We start from the raw sequence: 19,708 nt of genomic DNA, 5'->3' as shown, positions 1-19,708 counted from the left end.
GCATTTAATTAGTTTGGGCCACAATTTTCTGTTTTTTCTTTAGAATTACGAAAAGATTTTGTGTATTTGTCTTAAAGGGGAGGCGGTCTTTTGGTGTTCTTTCCTTTCTGGTTGTGCCGCTGGATCAACAGCAGCTCTCGTAGTGAATCCTTTCGATGTCGTTAAGACTAGACTTCAGGCTTTGACTAATGCGAAAGGGGAAATGGCGTACAGCGGAATCGCAGACGCATTTATGTAAGTTATATTTAGCTCGTTGCAGTTTTGCTGCAAATTGTGATTGTTGGGATCATATTTTTGGGACTTCACCTTGAAATTTTGCAAACGTCATCACCATCAAACTATTTTCAGTCATTTCTCTTTGTGGAAGGAAACTATAGAATAAATTTTCGGTTTGCAAAAAGTTACCTCTAAATTTTCAATTGCATTAAAACATTATTTTTCTCCTGTTTTTTGCCATCTAAATTGATTGCATTTAGATTTTATTTGATTAAAAAAAATCTTTTCATTATTGATTTCACAAAGAGGAGAAAAAATCAACTAATAAAAAGAGTATACAGCTGGTTCAAAAACTCATAAACCTTTATTTAATTCATATTGCACATTACGAAAACATTGACTAGGCTGTGTTGTATTATACAATTAAGAATGGAAGTCCAGATAAACTAAAAGGTAGCGGCAAATGTTTCAATAGCTAGAAATCAATGAATGGGCGGAGTTTCGTCACTACAGAACTCAAGACCAAGGTTCATGAGATTCTAAACTACCTCTACCAATCTTCCATTTTATGGTTAAAATCTAGGTAAAGCTGATCAAATCATAAAAATAAGTTTCGAAATTGATTTTTGCGTATGTAGGAATTGTCTAACTAGAGAATTTGTTTATAATACCAGTTCGGTCTCTTTTCATTTGTCTTACTTTGACTTCTAAAAAATGTATTTGTTTCACTGTAAGTAAGTCTATCTTAAATTTTATCTTTATTTAGAATGTGAATTCCTATTAAAAAATTATTTTTATTTATATAAATATTTTGGGTTCTAAATACAATTTCGGGGTCACTATCAAGAGCGCAATGTTCAGACACACATGAATAATTGTTTACAAAACACGGTTTTTGTATAATATGAAGGCTGATAAAAATGGACTATTTGTGATAACCTTCAATTACTGCTTTGTCCGGACAATCTAACAAAAAATATATTAAAAAACCTTTTGCAAAATTATAGTTGAAATTATCAAAATTCATAAGTCTACGCGTTGGTCTGTTGTCATCCTTGATTACACGGACATCCTCACACTTCTTCGTACCTATGTAGTGTAAACATCTTTCCTAAAAGTTTGACAACAAAATATCGATGGTAGACAAACTTATGTAGATGCAAACCCAAAATCGAAATCCTAATCCTTATTTATATTAGTCTTATCTTACAACACAAATGTGATTATACGAATCGAAAACAAAATAATCCGCTATAAAAACAATTTTCTCGATTCGATGTACTGCAGAAATTAAATTGTAAACTATTTTATAATTTCCTTTAAAAAAGGTTCACTTTTATAGGCAGTATTGATAATTGTATTATAATTATTTAAGTTGTGTACAGCAATTGTACCCTTAGCATAACGTTCACTGCCTAATTTTTCTTCTACTTTAACATTTAAAATAAAAACGCTTAAACTTAAATTGTCAAACAAATATATTTGTAATTGATGCCGAAATTAAATTCCTTCAATTATGTTCTATGAGATTCCTAGGAATAGAAAATATTACATTCATCAGTGAACAACATTATGTATGATTTTGCTTGCGAATAAACATTAATACTTAATTACCAATAAATTAATGTAATCAAAGATCTAAATGTGAACATATTTAAAAATTATTATGCAGATTCCAATGTGCGCATTTGATTTATTCTCCCACTTCAAGACGCAGTAAGGCCGGCCGCAGACTTGTACGACATTTGTTTAGGACATGTCAACAGTATATCTTCGGCAAGTCGCTTCGTTTGTAGTTTATCTTAAGCTGGGTTTTCACCTGAGAAACATTGAGCAATTTTCTGTTGCTACTGCTCGCTTCCTAAAGGTTTCTCTAAGTTTCGGTAACAGACGTTGACGACTTCTGCTTGTCGTCAATTGCGAGAGACAAACATCAAAAAAAAAAATAGAGGCAACAGATAATTTGACTATAATTCGTATCCTAGTTTTTATTTGTACGAGAAATTTGACTCAATAGCCATTCCATATCGATTCTAGACATTCGTACAAAAATTTTGGATGCTGTACTATTAGCTAATTATATCCGCATGTAAATGAAATAATATTTTTAGTATGCTAGGTAAATATGTCTACGCATTTTAAAAATGTGAAACTCCAAGCAACAAAAAGTCCCCGATGTTCCTCCAGTGGAAACCTAGCTTTAGACCAGCCGCATATAACATGTCGCAGGCAATTTTATCTGCGACATATCTGAAACAATTTATTGTTGGAAGAAAATGTAAGAAACAAAAAATTTTTCGCGAACACCATTTCAACCAATCAAAGACAAATCGTTTCACATGTTGTATCATCTCTGCAGTACGTTTTCTTGGTATATCATTCGGAAACTGAAAGCAACACATCGAAGACATGTCGACAAGTCCAAAAACAATGCGCTATAATCTGTGACCGCTCTTAGATATCAAGAGACAGGTGTTCACTGTTGGCAAAAGCCAATGCAGTAACAGCAGAACAAAAGAAATCGAATTAACAGTAAAATGCTGTGTCTTTGGCACTTGCAGTGCCAAGCGTGAACCTGCCCATTTATTGATTATATTTGTCACTCTAAATGTTTGTTGCAAAATAGTTCAATCATTACGCGTTTGCTATTTAAATTTTAGCAATCACTACATGCATACCTACAATTTCAACAGGGTACATCCATGCACCCATCAAATCATAATATTTTATAGTTTCATATTTACCAAAAAATAGGTCACCATATATTATATGTATACATTATGTATGGTGCAGTGTAACCCAAATATTTGCTTTTGAACCACGTGAAATGTTTTTATTGTTTTATTAACTTAATAAAACTAGGTTTTCCGACTTTCTATATATTTACTGCATTTTACGTTATCGTTAAGGATTTATTCAAGTCATATTGAGCATATTTTCTATTCACATCAAATGCTTTATAAGAATTAAAAGAAATGTGTAACGATGTCATAAGGTTCTTTTGAGGTGAATTAGAAAATTATTATCATTGACATCTCGAAAAACAGTTGCTTCATATAAAGGGTACAGTCCTTCATTGTGAATGTGCTTGTTTCTCCATTTCCATCAAATTACACAGGTCTGCGAAATTTTTTTTTTTTTTGAAAAGTTTTTTTCTTAAATTGTTAATATTTGTCGTAATTGTCTTAAAAGTAATAGAAAACGATATTCATATGGTTTATACCACGTCACATTAACCCATAAATGCTCAGAGAACACATTTCCATTTGAACCCTTGCCACGTAATGAGTGCGACGAAAAAATATTCGATAACCAGTGTTTCTATGTTTTTAACGATGCTCTTTTCGATGGTGTTGGTTAAAAATACCTCCGACAATATTAAAGCATGGAAAGATCGAAAATAAAAAAAAAACGTGATTTTTGAATTGACTTTTTTCTTAAAAAGTAATTTTTTGTGTCCTTACGATTTTTTTATATGCTTAAAACCTATATAAATCATGACCTCGATATCTAAACATGAAATAATCACCGTTGGTCAAGTCGAAATGCCTTTACAAACTGTTTGATCAAACCAAGTTTAATGTAAAGTGGTGGAAGCAATACTTTCTTCTTTCAAACTCGTATTGATGACATTTTTCACTCCGACTTCCAATTGCATTCTAATTTGGACATAGAAATACCGAATAACAATGATTTTGATTTACCATAAGTCCACTGTCTTAACACTTCAACACATAACCGGCATATTTTATCGTAACCCAGTGTTTATCTTGGTGACAACTTCATTCTGAAGTAAGCTTAATAAGCATTTTTTACAAAGTCTGTTATATTCAATATTTACTTAACTATTGTATATTGCCCGCAAATGTAAAAAAAATACATTTGAATTGTTTTTACAGAAGCCATAGTTAAAGATAAATAAAACACAATCTTTTATTACACGTTAATATTATATCTCTCTCAATAATAGCGCGCTATAAACTATTTTATTTTTCAGGCGGTGTAAACGACTATAGTTACTTTCAGACTATCTAAAATAAAGTAAAAGACAATATAATGCTCAGTCAGAGAGTATTAAATAGAAATATAAACTATAAAATGAATTTTTAAAAAAAGAAATAAATTTGCCGATTCAAAGAGATATATATATATATACATATATTAATCTACATACAAAAAAAATGTGACGTGATACGTTAAAACAAAGTTTATATTTGCAAATTATAGACCAACATTTACATGCTTAAGATAAATTTATACAAAAAACTTTTTTATCGCAGACCTGTGTTATCAGTGCAAATTTTTCGCTTCTGACACGTACGGTTGTTTTAGAAAAACGTTGAAAAATGAAGGACCTCAAGCTTTCTTGAAAGGAGCAGCTTGTCGAATGATCGTTATAGCGCCTCTATTTGGGATAGCTCAAGTTGTTTACTTCCTGGGAGTTGCTGAAAAACTCCTGGGCATATCGCAGTATCAAGTTCAATAAGTCGACGGTACCTGTATCATAATTAATAAGTAATTCGGTGTTCAGCTGTCAATTTCCCTGCAAGGTAGATGTTAGGGCAGAAATTTATAATTTCCAGAAATGTGGTAGGATTTTTCTTTTTGTTAATTATAAAGAATAACAAAAGAGAAATCGAAAATGTTTGACAATAAAAGCGATTTATGGATCAGAATAGATGAGAAGCATTACAAGGAATTGAAGATTTTTAATTAGTTTTTCTTCGTATGAAAAGAGTCTTTAAGTGTAATGTTGTCCTCTAACGTCGAGAATGCAAAGAAGGATTTCTAGGTACATTCCGCATAGTAATTGAATATATTTAAAAGAGTTTTATTTTTGCTGTTATTTATATTTTTTACTAATTTTCTACATCCTTAGACTTATTGATTTTAAGCTTAGCATTTTTCATTTATTTATCTTTATATCTGACTTATAATTATACAATTGTAATAAGGTACAGTTTAACATTTACTTATTCCAAACCCCTCTGTGATTCTATATAGTGAATATTACAAAGTGAAAACAATTGAAAATGTGGTTATAATAATATGCATTGTGTGTAAAACATCCATAATATTGTATTAATAATAAATCGGCAATGATATTGCGACATGTTTTTTTTCATATTTTTATCTATTGTCCATTAGGCTGTATTTATTTTACTTATAATACTCTGTTTAATACAGACGATATTTATATTTTTGTATTTAGATATCTAGTACGATTTTTATTATCTTGGTCTTGGAGTCTTGGTCTTGATATTGTCCTAATTTTTTTCGATATTTCAAGTACCTTGTACTATTTTATTCGCTGAAAAGTCAATTTATGCATTGGAGGAAGGGTAAGTTCTCGAGTTTTTGTAACTCACTCTTCTCTATCCTGAGCTAATCTTCGCATTTCCCTAAAACTAGAACAATCCACATCCTTAACTACCTGCGAACAGTAATCTAATCTAGGTCTACCTCTTCCACTCCTAACATCAGTTTCTGCCTCTAATATGTCTCTGACTAGACCTTCATGTCTGGGAAGGTGTCCTACTAACCTATCTGGCCTATTTCTTATTAACTTCCATAGAATCCTCTGTTCTCCTATTCTTTCTAAAACCTCTTCATTTCTAACCTTCTCTATATATACGGTATCCTCATCATTCGCCTGTGACACCACATTTCGAACGCTTCTAATCTTTTTTTTTCCGCCGCGCCCACTGCCCAGGTTTCGCACCCGTACAACGCCGTACTCCAAACATACATCTTTAACAACCTTTTTCGAATTTCTAAATTAACCGTTCGTGAGCATAGAAGTAACTTCTTTTTATTGAAGGCGACTCGACCCTGCGCTATCCTCCACTACTCCTTCCGTCCTGACTTATCTGACTTCCTAGATACCTAAAATCGGCCACTTCTTCTTATTTTTCGTCTCCTATCTTTATAATCACTTTTTCCTTACTTTTCGTCCTTCGACACTATTTGCTTTAATAGTCAAGATAAGATCGCATATATGACAAAAAATTTCAGCATTTAAGACAATTATCAAAATAATGTAAATAAAAAAACTTGTTGTTTCTTATAAGAATTATTAAAGGAATGTAAGTATCACATTAAATGAGCAAGACCAAGACTTAACAAGCAAGACCAAGACCAAGATCGAGACTATATCCTCAAAAGCAAGACCAAGGCTAGAAGTATTTGAAAAAGACTAATATCAAGACCGAATAGGTAAGATCAACACTGAGACAGTCTTAGTCTTGGTCTTGGCCGTTGTTCATCACTAAGATGCATAGCGGTCGCTTTTAAAGTTTTCGTTATCAGATAACAACATAAATGTCTCTAATCATTAAAATTGCAATTTATTATATAAAGAAATTGTTAATTGTTCTGGTAAGGTTGCAATTGTAGGGTTAAGCGACATAACGAACCGGAAGAACGCCCCCTTTTATTATCCTAACTGTGTTTTCCCACATAGGTTTGTAATAATAATTTATAAGATTCGACTTTCTGAAATGTTAAATTTAAATATGGAATCGGGTCTTAAGCCTATCTTCATATCCACGATGTTTAATCGAAATTTTTAATGAAAAATAAATCTTTTAAATGTCAATATTCAATCATAGGGTCAATAGTTACGATGTGGTGGTGGCTGTGGGTAAACGTCCGTCTTATCAAATTATTACGTTACGATACGATAGTTAAGATAAAAGCGGAATGCACACATTAACAACAGTACCATCCGTCCTTTGAACGGTTTATACTAGTTAGAGAACGTATCTCTCATTGACCACCAAACTTGTATACCAAAATCCCGTCACCCACTAGTTTTCACATAGTAATTTATAAATTAATTTTAAATTATTTTTTGCTAACAGAAAGTTTCGAATTTATTTCGAAAAAGCCCGAAATTTTCCTAAAGGATATTGACCACAAGACGAAAACCTTAGCCTCCCGCTTCTGTGGTCATCCATGGTATTTTTGAACCCCCCCCCCCCCGAATGGATTACGTAATATAGATACGTTCCATTTAATAATAAAACTGTTAAAGTAATGATACGTAATCAATAACGCTAGAGTAAATTACTAACACCATTGTAAGGGTAAAAATTAATTCAAAAATTAATTTACTTTTATGTATTGAAATCCCTACAATGATTCTTCTGAAATGTCTTCTTTTATCATCATTGTTCATTATCATTATTATCATCGATATTTGCAATTTTTAAAATTATTGTTAATACAAGTTGTTAATAGAAGCTGTTTCAACAATAATTTTATTATAAATTAAAGATTGAATAATAATCAGTGCTGAAAAGTCTATTAAAAAATCCTTAACAAAAGTATACATATTATATGCATAATTCTAAAAACAATTTGAAATAATTATGAAGGGTGATATTTTATAGGTAAGTGCATACTGTAGCGCACCGCATAGACGTTTCGCACCGCGTTGATCACAATTTTAACGCGGTTTTGTGGTTTCATTCATTCGTACAAAACCGTGCCGATCTAAGATGTATCTCCGACTACAATCATTTTGCGATACCTTGGCACTCACAAATAGGCGCGAACACCATGAATATTAACAAAAAGAGGTACAAAATTACAATTGCACTATCTTAAACAAAAAAACTTCTGTTTAGATATCCAAAATATATATTAAAACCTTCTCCTTTTCCATCTATTTTTGTCAAATTCGTCTCTTCTTCAATGTTTTATAAAAATTCCTCTTGTAAATGAAACTCAATGCAAAACTTCTCGTTAATTGTGACTGATTGATACACATCCGCTGTGTTTCATTGTGTACTTACCTTGTTTGCAGTTAAGAAATTGAGGTAGTTGTTCTGCTAGGTCAGAAGGTTTTTATTTATTTAGTTCAGTATAGAGATTACATGTTAAATGCTGCAACTTTGGAACTTTACATTCGCGTTCGATTTTAAAAATTTAATATTATGATATAAATTTTTAAGGTAATCTAAACACAGTCTAATTGGAAGTGAATTTCTTGACAACTAATATTCAATAAACTACCATACTTTTAATAAATTGCAACCTTGCTGATGAAGTACTTAATTACTTTAATGGATATATAGAGGAATGTTTTATGTGGTTCCAATGTTTAAACAGCAATACCTAAGATCTATATAATTTATTCGTTACTAATCATAAGTTAAATAATTGATGTACCTATAAATTTGTTATTAATTTTTATAAGGGATGATGACAAACTGTTGGTATTATTATTTCACAAGAGCTCTCTCATTGCTCTAGGGTTTAGGACTAAATAATTGATTAATAGGTACCTCACAAATTGTTAATTATTCCAGTTGTTAAGCACCCCTGTAAATATCTTTAAAAAAATAAATGATATTTCCAGTAAGTAGGTGTTGCATTGTATGTACGTATTCATAATTTCGTTTAATGATAATTTAAATAGATACTTGTCAGTTAATGTTATTTATTTATAATTACTGTTAATGTTATTAAATTGTGTTAATTTTTTTTAACTTTATTTTAAAATATAATCACTTAAATATAAAACTTTTAATTTAATTTTTTTAAATTTATTGTTTGTGAAGTAGAAACGAAAGAGTTATTTCTAAACAACAAAAACAGTATCATCGCTATGTGCAGGTAATGTATTTTGTGTACCTACTAAAAATAAAACGAAAGTAGGCACATAACTTTTAATTATTCTAGTTCATAACGAAACGTAATAATTCTTCGTATCTTTTATCGAAATGTTAATTTTTCATTATCCTTATTTATAACTATTAATTCTTTTGTATAAATTTTTCTGACAGATGCAAAATAATTTAATACATTTAATCGGTATGTATATGTAAAGTTAAGAAAACTTTTTCAATTTTACATACTTGATCTTTCAAGTACTTCATACGATCGGAGCCAGGACAGTTCGTCTCGGGCTGCGGCACTTAGGATCACTGATACTGTCTATCCCCCGCAGATTGCTTTAAATTTTTACTACATTATAGGTACTAGGGATAATGCCTACATCCGTCCCATATACCTGTTTTTAATTAGGGTTAAAATTTTTGGTATGTCGAATTCCCTCCTAATTATACATCAATTGCCTCCCAACGGCTCATCCTCATATTTATCAATTTGCTAACGTTTTACTAAATTTTCAATGTGAAATTTATGTTGAAATACGAAGTGTTTCATCTAATTTTAAGAAATTGTTAACAAGACAAACTAAAACTAATAAAGTTTTCTTTGCCTCAAAAAGCTAGACACACACATAAGTAGTCGTTAACTTAATTATCGGAGCTGATATGACCGGGGGGGAACTGGGCTAGTACCCGGGAGGGAATTCGACTTTCTATGTTTTAACCAAAACTACCTGCGGGAGGGAATTCGGCATCGGCACCAGTACTTTTGGGCACATGAAAGGGGCGGCATTTATAGGCGCTAATAACGCCCTAGTTACGCCACTGATCTCATAGGATTTTTTACGAAGTGTTTGCACGAAGCAAAACATTATCAAATAACAAAAATAGTTACCGTCAATGCGTCAACAAGTAGTGGTCCGCCAATGGTTTTTAAATCGTCAAAATTTCGTCCAACTGTTAAAAATGTTGATCAGGCTTGGTCTAGACCCGCCATTCCCAACATGGGGCGCAGTCCCCACCGGTGGGGCATGGCAATATTTTGGTGGGTAATGGGCAGGACGTGCACCCTTCGGCTGACTATACGAAAGACTATGAGGTAATTCGAGAATGAGTTATTAACAGTGAATTGTTTTCTAGTGAATCTGTGGATGTGAATGTTCGTCTTAATACATACATAAAAATATTTGTATGTACATGTGTAATTGGTACACAAGATATTTCCTGTTTCCCCAGGCCTTTTAAGCTTCCTTCAGGTGAATAACCGTAAAATTTTGAATAACAAAATTTAAATATTACAAGGGGGCATCAGGATTTTAGAAATGCGTAGGTTTAGACTGTTGCTATGCGTTCCAGAGGACGCTGGTTTGATTCCGAATTCGTTCACCCTATGGTTCACTTGAATTACTTAGGCAATTGCTAAGACAAAATTCCACAAATAATGTTCACTTAATTCTCTTATGTCTTTATTTCGTTTGTCTCATCTTTCTCACATTAACCACCACCCAAAGGAGACCTTACCTTTCGGCGTAATTCGGAAGGACTGCCCGCCCAACAAACATTAGTAGAAATTAAACACCCAAAAGTTTTGAAAAAGGTTAGCCCATCAAAACAAAAAGCCGGTTACGTCCTTGGTTATATATAAAATAAAATCGGGTTAGTTACACTATTTATAAATCAAGAACGGCTGAACCGATTTGACTGAAAATTGGTGGGGAGGTAGCTTACAACCAGAAGACGGAGAAAGGACACTTTTTATCCCGTTCCCGTGGGGGGGGGGGTAAAGAGTAGTTGCAATGTTTAAATGGAACATATATTATTTCTCGTCAGATTTACTTGAAACTTGGTCTTAATGGTCTCTCATCTGGACATTTTAAAAAATTCAACCTCCAAAGGAGGGAGTTAAAAGGTGTTACGATTTTTGTTTGGGACATACTTTATTTGTGGTTAAATTTACTTGAAACTTGGTATATGTGCTGTTTGATATTATTAATCAAATGAAAAGAGGTTGGAACGTTTCCATGGCATATATTTTATTTGTACTCGGATTTACTCGAAGGTTGCTCATCGTTGAAGTTAAATAAATACGTGTTTTGGCAATTTTTAACAATCAACCCTTAAGGATGAAATGTTGTTTCTACGTTTGTATTTAAAATCTAAGATGGCGACATTACATAAAATTAAAGCGTAAAAAAGGTTTTATGGAGAAACAATATTAATTTCTGCGAGCGAAGCCACAGGGAAAAGCTAGTCTAAGATAAATGCACAGTAAAAAAAATTAAGGGGGTGTCTTATTTGTCTATTGTGTGAAGCGAAATAAAGTTATTGGTACAATTACGACATTAGGAGTGATTATCATTTGGTTCTACAGATAATATTCTTCTTGTACTTTTGTTCTATGACAATGTGCGTAATTAATACCTTATAGAAAGATAATTCTGTTGATATTTTAACTCACGTTTTTATTGACAATTTTCCACGTTACAGATGCTACTAACAATAAGTACGTACAAAGTGTAAGTTATTTTTTTGTTTTTAGTCAATCTTTGTCTATTAATCAGTACTTATCAAAATATTTGCTTGGCATGATATTACTATTTAAATAATAAAAGAGGTCTAAAATATCAACCTTAAAGGAAGCTATTTCGATACCATGACCGAGCAAGTGGATTAGATACCATGATACTTAATACTATGTCGGTTGAAGTGACAGTAACCTAATGAAACCTTAAAGTGAATTTGTACACAACTCCTTCAGTTACACGTTACCTGCTACAATAATGTAATGGTTATACATTATAACAAAAAGTCTATTATTCTAAACTGTTTAAAATAAAAAAGACAAGGAAAGATATTACCATGGATCTTTCTGAGAAAACTGCCTTAATAAGTTCCGAAAGTATTCGGAAAAGAACAGGATTATCCGTAGCTTATGCTACAATGTGTATAGTGGATGTTTTTGGCGTTTTTCCTTTAGTCGCTCTTCCTTATGCAATAATAAAATGCGGTAAGTTTGAATATTATTTATTGTATATAAGTTTTTTTAAGGTTTGAGAATTTTTAGTTACATCAAGTTTCAATCAAAACTTAAAGTACCTAATACTAGCAATATTGTTTTATATTGTGTTTCTGGTATTATTGTTGTAAGGACGTTGGTGATATCGGTTATCCTTCATTTGAATAGTTTAACACTTAGTTTAACTATTAAGTGTAATTTATTATTATGGAAATTAAAAAGAAAATATTTTGTACACTAGGGTCGGAAATTATTATTTTTAAGTATCCAAATATTTGATTTGACTATGCAAATTATCCGATATTTGATTTGCCTACATCCGTCCCATATACCTGTTTTTAATTANTACCTACATAGAAAAAATAAAAAGTAGTTAAGAACCCATATAGATTCTATTAAAAACATATTAAATGTTTATGAATTTTTCCTCAAAAAACAATACAAAACAATTTTTTTAAATACTTTCTGCTATTAGGTAAGATCGAAGTTAAAACTAAATTATTATCAGAAAAAAATAAAAGAAATAGACGCACTTCAGAATATATAGTTAGAGAGAAAATAAAGGTAGAAACGATCCAGATGGATACTGCAGTAAAATTTATCAAATATGACAAGAAGGCAATAAAAGAAAAACAACATAATTTTGAAAGAATGCAGAAAAATATAATTCCTATTCAGAAATAGGAAAAGATATAACGGAAGTAAAATTAAGAGAACAAATGGGAGAAAACGTAGTTGAAAAGTGAAAAAAGAAAACAATAAAGCTGGTAGAAGAAGAAAGGGAAGAAAGAATAAGCAAATCAAAATATATGCAAAAAATTATCTACAATAGAGGTAAGAAGTTCCAGAATATGTTCAAAAAATAAAAAGAAAAATAAAGAACATGAAAATGGTAGCCAAATTTAGTACAGGAAACAAATAGAAAGAATACAGATATTGGCTAGAAAGCAGCGAAAAGATGTCCAAACTTTGTGAAGAACACGAAGAAACAACACAATACGTAATGTCATTATGCGAGGCATCAAGGATAGATGAAAGAATGAAGACAATAGTAAATCTACGAAAATAATTTAATAAAAACTTGTGGTAACCTTCGATAAACTTGATATGTACACCATGTACCCCGAAAGGGAAATCATCATTTTAATAAAAAAAAAACTTTTAAAAAATTATTAACTTTCAAGTAGAACAAATGTGGCTGGTATTAAAAGATAATGTTTTGCATATTTTGATAATTTAAATAATAATCAAATATTTGGATATTTCAAATTTTTAGTATTCAAATAATTCGAATAAATTCCGACCCCTAGCTTACATTAGGAAGTGCTAAAAACTTGTATCTCTTGTACCTACTCGAAATGTAAACACAATTTATAAAATATGGACAATATCTTTGCATCGCATAATTCAAAAAATTGACAAAAGATGCATTACATCTAGTTGATAATATAATATAAATAATTAAATAATTTAACAATAACACAAAGAAGAAAGCAATTCCAATTAATAAATAATTAATTTCAGGATTCTTAGGAATCCCCTTAATCATTTTGATTTGTGGTCTTCAAATATACACTGCTATCCTGTTAGGAAGGTGCTGGCTTCTAATGGAAGACGTAGATCCATCCATTCGTTCCAAAAGACGATATCCTTATTCAGCTCTTGCTCAGGCAGCATACGGAAAAACCGTTGCTGCCTTTATAACATTCTTAGTTAATATTGGAATATTTAGCGCTAGTATCCCAAATCTAATCGTTGGTAATCTATTTGATTTTACACAATTGAAAAACGACAAGCGAATACAGGTGAAAAATATTTTTAAGCTTCACAAAATTTACAACTACTTGGCGAAAATGTGGGCGGTGGAAGTGTCAAAATATCATACTGCAGCTGGATTATAATAGTAGGAGTAGCGATTTGTCCTTTCCTGTGGCTGGGAAGTCCGAAGGATATCAAGTAATTTTATCTGTTTTATTAAGGATGTGTGTTATGTAAATTACTGTTTTCGCAAAAGGATTTGTTAATTAATCTGACTCGTTTTGAGGGTTAAATCATTATTATGAGTTTTTGCATATGTATCAGCTACCAAGTGCTTTATTTTAACAATTTAATGTCTACATTTGTTTGTCATTGAACAATATTATGTAGTTATTACTTACTTATTTCGTTATACTGTTTAGTCCAGGCAAATAGCCGAAAAATAGCAACTTTTTGGAAAACTTCGAACTAGACCTGAGTTTTTCACTAAAATTTGTTAAAAATTAAACTTGTTCGTCCGCTCATAAGTGTATGCAATTTTGTTTATAAACAAATGAGGACGACTTTTTGATGTTTTTTTTTTTCGTTTTTCTTGTACATTTGTTAATTTTAGTGAAAAAAAGTTAAATGAAAAAATCGATAAGAATGATTCTTTCGATAACTTCTAAGGGGATCCAATTTGTCGGTGGTAAACAAATGAATTTAGAAAAAGCGATTTATTTCATGTCCACTTTTAAGATAGAAATCCGACTCCTTTTGCATTGAAATTTCAGGAAAAGAAGCCTTTTTGTACTTAGTAATCCTGCTAAAAGTAATTTGTTAATAAAAAATCCATAAATTTCATAATACTACCAAATGCTAATTATTTTTGATCCGTTATGATCTGTGCTCACATGGAATATGTAGGAAGGTATCTATTAAATCCAGTTATTAAAATTACATTGTTTCATTATTTAACGTTGGATTTGGCTATTTGTTTATAAACTCGATTTTTAGGTAAGATACTTTTATTTGCCTTAAATTAGAGGTTTTTCCATTTTGAAGAATTTTATGAAAAGATTATGAAAATGTATTAAAAAAACATTTAATTTAAAACAAATAAAAATGTCTTACCATGTACATAAGCCGAGTTTTTTCTGTAATAACAGATCAGTAATTAGCATTTGGTAGCATTAATTATTTTTTTTATTGACATACTAATTAATTGGTCACCTATTTATTCGATCGACATGAAATTTTAGCAGCATTAGTAACTATTAAAAAGCTTCTTTTCTGAGATTTTAATGCAATAGGAACCAGATTTTTATCTTAAAAGTGGGCACAAAAGAATTTTGTTTTCTTTATGAATATTCGTTTACTGAAAATTAATGAAAAAAAAATTATCGAATGTCATAAAAAAGCGAATTTATATGTTTATTTTGAAATATAACTACTCCATCATGTTATTCAGCAACAAATTTTATATACTTACAAATGAGATATTACATTAATCTAATATTGAAACCGAATAGTCAACAATTTAACTATACTTAATTAATAACCTAATATAATAATAATAGTCGTCTAAACTTACCTTATTAGATAATTGGGAAACGTAAAAATAGCAGGGAAGTATCACAGAGTGAGTGAATACGGTAAGCCGCCTCACCACTAACACAGTTTTAAATAGTTAAATAAATAATTTAGATGTACCAACTTTGTACCAGTGACCTAAATAATAAATTAGGGATACTATGTATCACGAAGAAAAACGAAATAACAAAAAAAAATTTTTCCTTGATTTGCTTTAAAAAAGTTTATTAATGATATACGTAATTTTTTTACTTTACAAATACGTGAAAAATCAGGCCTAGTTTATACGTTTCTACACAAAAATGTAATTGGTCTGGGCTAGTTACCCCTATTCCTTTTTAATTATCTGAAAAACTGCAACTGATAGTATGCTGTTTTAGACACCTGAGTACGTTATCTGGTATCATCGTTTTGTCCGTCTTCGGATTAATATTGTTTAATATGCTAATCGTTACGCAAGAAACCTCAGATAAAAGACCTTTATTTACCGAAAATTTTTCCTTGTGGGAAATATTGCTCTCTGCTTATGGGATGTTAACGTTCCAATTCGACATCCATCCGACTATTTTAAATATACATTTAGATATGAAAAATAGAAAAAGTATTGGCAAAGCACTTATTGGAGCCTATTCAGGTAATTTATTATTTCTTAGAGGTCCTTTTATGGTGTTGTGTTTTGACTTGCAGTACCTCTTTTTAGTTACAATTGCCTTATTTGGAATTATAGCAATAGTTGCCACAATTGTTCTTGGAGATAATTTACAACCAAGTATTTTAGAGTCTCTCACTATTACAAATTCTCTACATGTTGCAGCATTTCTTGTAGCAATTCAGTTATGTACTTCTTCTGCTATTTGTAATAACTCTCTTTATCAACAAATAGAAGAATCGTTAGGAATATCGAAAGGTAAATACCCCATCATTATTTTTAATGTGATTGTGTGACGATGCAATTTAATTATTAGGGAACCAAATAAGTTCGTGCGGTTTTTCTTTACAACAGAGTGCTATCCATGAGTATTGTTTAACTTTTTGATCTACTTTAGGATAAACCCTTCTTTCATCGGATACATAGATATATGTTGGAGGCAGATGGCGACTTTGATTCGTGGACGAAATAACTGGACACATTTCGGAATGTGTCCAAATCATGTTATCCTGATTCCAAATTGTATCACTGTTTCGTCATCTGGCATGTCCAGTATGGATATGGCGATATGTCCAATAATTTCCGCCGCGGACCGAATTCGCCATCTGCCTCCAACATATATACATTTGAGGTTTTTTATTATATGAGTACAAACTTGGTACCAAAGTTGCTATGGCGGCCCGAAATGATGATAAGTGATCGAACAGCACACAAGTGGTTCCAGAAATTTTCTTTGTGAGATCTCAGCTTTACCGATGAAGCACGTTCTGAGAGATCGAAGATTATTAACAATAACGAGTTGTGAACTTGTTAATTCCATGACAATGTGTTTAAAACTTGCAGAAAGGTTCAATGTGAGTTATGAAACCATTCGTTTGCATCTTCATCAGCCACCAAAGACGTGAAAGTCAAGTAAATGGGTTCCACGTGAATTGTCAAATGACAACGTATTAAGTGGTCTTACTATTCTCGATAAATATTTCACGTAACGTCAACCTGCTTTCGAAAAGTGGTTATTGTACTTAAATTCGAAGTATTCTTATCATTGGCTGGTGATAGTGATTTGGTTCCACACACTCCTAAAGTTTCCTTGCATCCAAACATGATTTTATTACGTGTTTGGTGGACAGCAACCGGAATTATCCATTATGAGTTTTTGGAAACGGATCAAACCATCAGTGCTAACTTGTATTATGAGCAGCTTTAACGAGTACAAGCATCGCTCAACCAAAAACAGCATTCTTTAATCAATCGAAAGAAAGTGACATTCCTGCAGGATAACGCCAGGCTGCGTACAGCAAGAGTGGCCCGGAAAAAAAATTCTGAATTTGATTGAGAACTGTTATCGCACCATCTATATTCTCATGAGATTTCATCAAGTGACTACCACCTTTTGTTTTGTTTCTTGACAACAATATGAGGCACAGAGATGATGGAGATGATGTAATAAACGCAGTACATTAATTTTTTGATTCAAAATCCATGGAGTTCTGCATTACTGGCATACAAAAATTGGCGAACGGTTGTTGAATGTGATGGTAATTGCTTCGATGAATAATAGTGTGTAATCGTTTCTTAATAAATATTTATATTTTACCATCAAAAACCGCATGAACTTATTTGGTTGCCTGATAGTTCCTTGTAGATTAAAAGCTATGCTTTTATTAAATGTTATCATCATAATAAGGTCGTCAGTCCTAAGACTGGCTGGACACGTACCTCCGCTCTTTCCTATCCTGTGCCAAACTTCGCATTTCCCTAAAACTAGAACAACCCACTTCCTTAACTATTTGCGAACAGTAATCTAACCTATTTCTACCTCTACCCCTCCTAACACCTGTTTCTGCCTCTAATATGTCTCTGACTAGACCTTCATGCCTCAGAAGGTGTCCTACCAACCTATCTCGCCTATTTTTTATTGACTTCCATAGAGTCCTCTGTTCCCCTACTCTTTCTAATACCTCTTCATTTCTAACCTTTTCTACCCATGTTATCCTCATCATTCGCCACATTTCGAAGGCTTCTAACCTTTTCTTTTCCGCCGCGCTCACTGTCCATGTTTCGAACTCATACAACGCCGCGCTCCAAACATACACCTTTAACAATCTTTTTCGAATTTCTAAATTAACCGTTCGCGAGCATAGAAGTGACTTCTTTTTATTAAAGGCGACACGACCTTGCGCTATCCTCTGCTTTATATCCCTACTAATCCTTCCATCCTGACTTATCGGACTTCCTAGATATCTAAAATCAGCTATTTCTTCTAATTTTTCGACTCCTATTTTTATATTAGCTCTTAGGTATAATGGTATGATGAAACAATATTGTAATGAGTCATTATAAAGAGCCCTGTAAAATTTCACTCGTTTTTTCTCATCAAATTTAAAACAATTATATTTGTTAACACTGGTGCATTAAACTAAACTGCTTGATGTACTGCTTATGGCTTGCTTTACTGAAAAGCTTGTTGTTCTTAATTGTATCTGTTATGGAGTGTAAAGCTTATTTGCAGTCGAGAACATTGATCCAAAAAGCGATAAAATAATCTAGAATGTTCAAAACTTATAGACATTAGTTGCATGGTTAGACTCTAGGACGTCGCTGCACATTTTATCCATAATTCCTTGATTCACCCATGTACTCTTCAGTTTTAAAAGATTTATTCGTATGTTTCAGATTTTACCTGGAAGAGATGCGTTGTGCGAACTCTTCTCACTATAATCACTATAATTGTATCAGAGTCTGTGCCTCGATTTGACTTGGTAATGTCTTTTGTAGGCGCAGCTTTAACAGGTCCCTTAGCGTTTATATTTCCCCCTTTGTTTTACTTAAGAATAGCTCGTAAAACTTGTTCCCAACAGTCAGTTTTGATTATGACTCATCCCTTTCGAAATGAGTCTCCTCTTGCGGAAAAAAATATTACGATTAACCAAGAAAAAGATAAATCAACATGCGAGATCTACTTTTGCGTGGTAATTGTAATCATAGGCCTGCTAATGACCGGACTATCAACTTATCATAATTTTGTTACTAACATTCAATACCTAACATTCTCACCTCCATGTATTTACAATTTTACTACCTAACAATGCTCAATTTTAAATCGGTTAAAAATTGTAAAAAATGGAATCAACGACAACGAAAGAAGAATTTTTTACATTCTAAAATTGCTAGGTTGCAACACAAGAAATTGTAGAACAGTTACAATTAGATCGATTAATTAGTGGAGATAGTTTTAATTTGATATACCTTTTTCTAGAAAGCAGATGATAGAATTTATTTTATTCTTTTAAAATAATAAAATAGTCATGTTAATAATGTAACGGTAAAGAAATTATTTTTTATTTTTTGTGTACTTTTGCTAATAAGTACATTCATATAATTAAATATACAATGAAAGTATAGTCTGTTGATTACTCTACCTACGACAATAGCGAATACCTACAAGGAAACATTCATTTATTTTATTAATGATGTAATAACCCAATATTATGAAACAAAAAATAGATTTTAATGATATTTTTAAGCTCGATGCTTCGTTAGAAGGTGCTACCAGGGTAATGGATTAATTAGTTTTGCAGGTAGGTATATAATTCTCAGAGATTCTCGCACGAAATATAAATATGATTTCATTTTAAATTATTTTGCGTATTTATTAATATACATCGCTATGTATGAAATTTCATGTTGCAATTGGCGAGCTTATTTATCGGTAAATCTAAAAAAGATACAGAAAGAAAAACCGCCTGAATGAACATCTGCACAGTATAAAATAGAAAAATCGCTGTACAAATCTATCCACTTACTACCTATTAAAAGAAAAAAATGTAAAATTTGTAATAAATATGACTAATAATAATATTCAATTTTAGTGGTAGT

At 31.6% G+C, this 19,708-nt stretch overlaps 2 protein-coding genes across 5 annotated transcripts in view; both read left to right on the top strand.

Moving 5' to 3' along the window:
* Positions 1-19,708, top strand: part of LOC108732881 (mitochondrial glutamate carrier 1-like) — a 129,296-nt gene that overhangs the window by 22,684 nt on the left and 86,904 nt on the right. Inside the window, exons 7-8 of one of the 2 annotated variants that reach the window (XM_025977000.1) lie at positions 78-234; positions 4,549-5,174. The exons of the other annotated variant lie outside the window; for it this stretch is intronic. Coding sequence (XP_025832785.1) covers positions 78-234; positions 4,549-4,702 — 311 coding nt within the window. The 3' untranslated portion in view covers positions 4,703-5,174. Of the gene's footprint in view, positions 1-77; positions 235-4,548; positions 5,175-19,708 lie in introns of those variants that run through there. 2 annotated transcript variants of the gene reach the window in all.
* On the top strand, positions 11,050-19,132 carry LOC108741133 (amino acid transporter AVT1D). Of its 3 annotated transcripts, XM_018475799.2 has the most exons (6): positions 11,050-11,841; positions 13,375-13,608; positions 13,674-13,806; positions 15,561-15,814; positions 15,881-16,087; positions 18,506-19,132. In XM_018475799.2, the coding sequence occupies exons 1-6, from the start codon at positions 11,694-11,696 to the stop codon at positions 18,913-18,915; spliced, it is 1,386 nt and encodes a 461-aa protein (XP_018331301.1). In that variant the 5' UTR covers positions 11,050-11,693; the 3' UTR covers positions 18,916-19,132. The 3 variants fall into 3 exon arrangements, with proteins under 3 accessions (XP_018331301.1, XP_018331302.1, XP_018331303.1); XM_018475800.2 differs by lacking the exon at positions 15,881-16,087; XM_018475801.1 differs by lacking the exon at positions 18,506-19,132 and having other exon boundaries at positions 15,881-17,552.

This window comes from Agrilus planipennis, unplaced genomic scaffold (assembly GCF_000699045.2).
Source record: "Agrilus planipennis isolate EAB-ADULT unplaced genomic scaffold, Apla_2.0 scaffold31, whole genome shotgun sequence".
In the NCBI taxonomy this organism is placed as follows: Eukaryota; Metazoa; Arthropoda; class Insecta; order Coleoptera; family Buprestidae; genus Agrilus; species Agrilus planipennis.
This window is presented reverse-complemented; position numbering and strand designations above follow the sequence as displayed.

Excerpts from the sequence above, each read along its gene's own strand:
- LOC108741133 (XM_018475799.2), top strand. The coding sequence starts at position 11,694 with ATGGATCTTTCTGAGAAAACTGCCTTAATAAGTTCCGAAAGTATTCGG. Across the intron at positions 13,807-15,560 it reads GGAAGTCCGAAGGATATCAA|ACACCTGAGTACGTTATCTG; the intron begins GTAATTTTATCT and ends ATGCTGTTTTAG. Across the intron at positions 15,815-15,880 it reads ACTTATTGGAGCCTATTCAG|TTACAATTGCCTTATTTGGA; the intron begins GTAATTTATTAT and ends ACCTCTTTTTAG.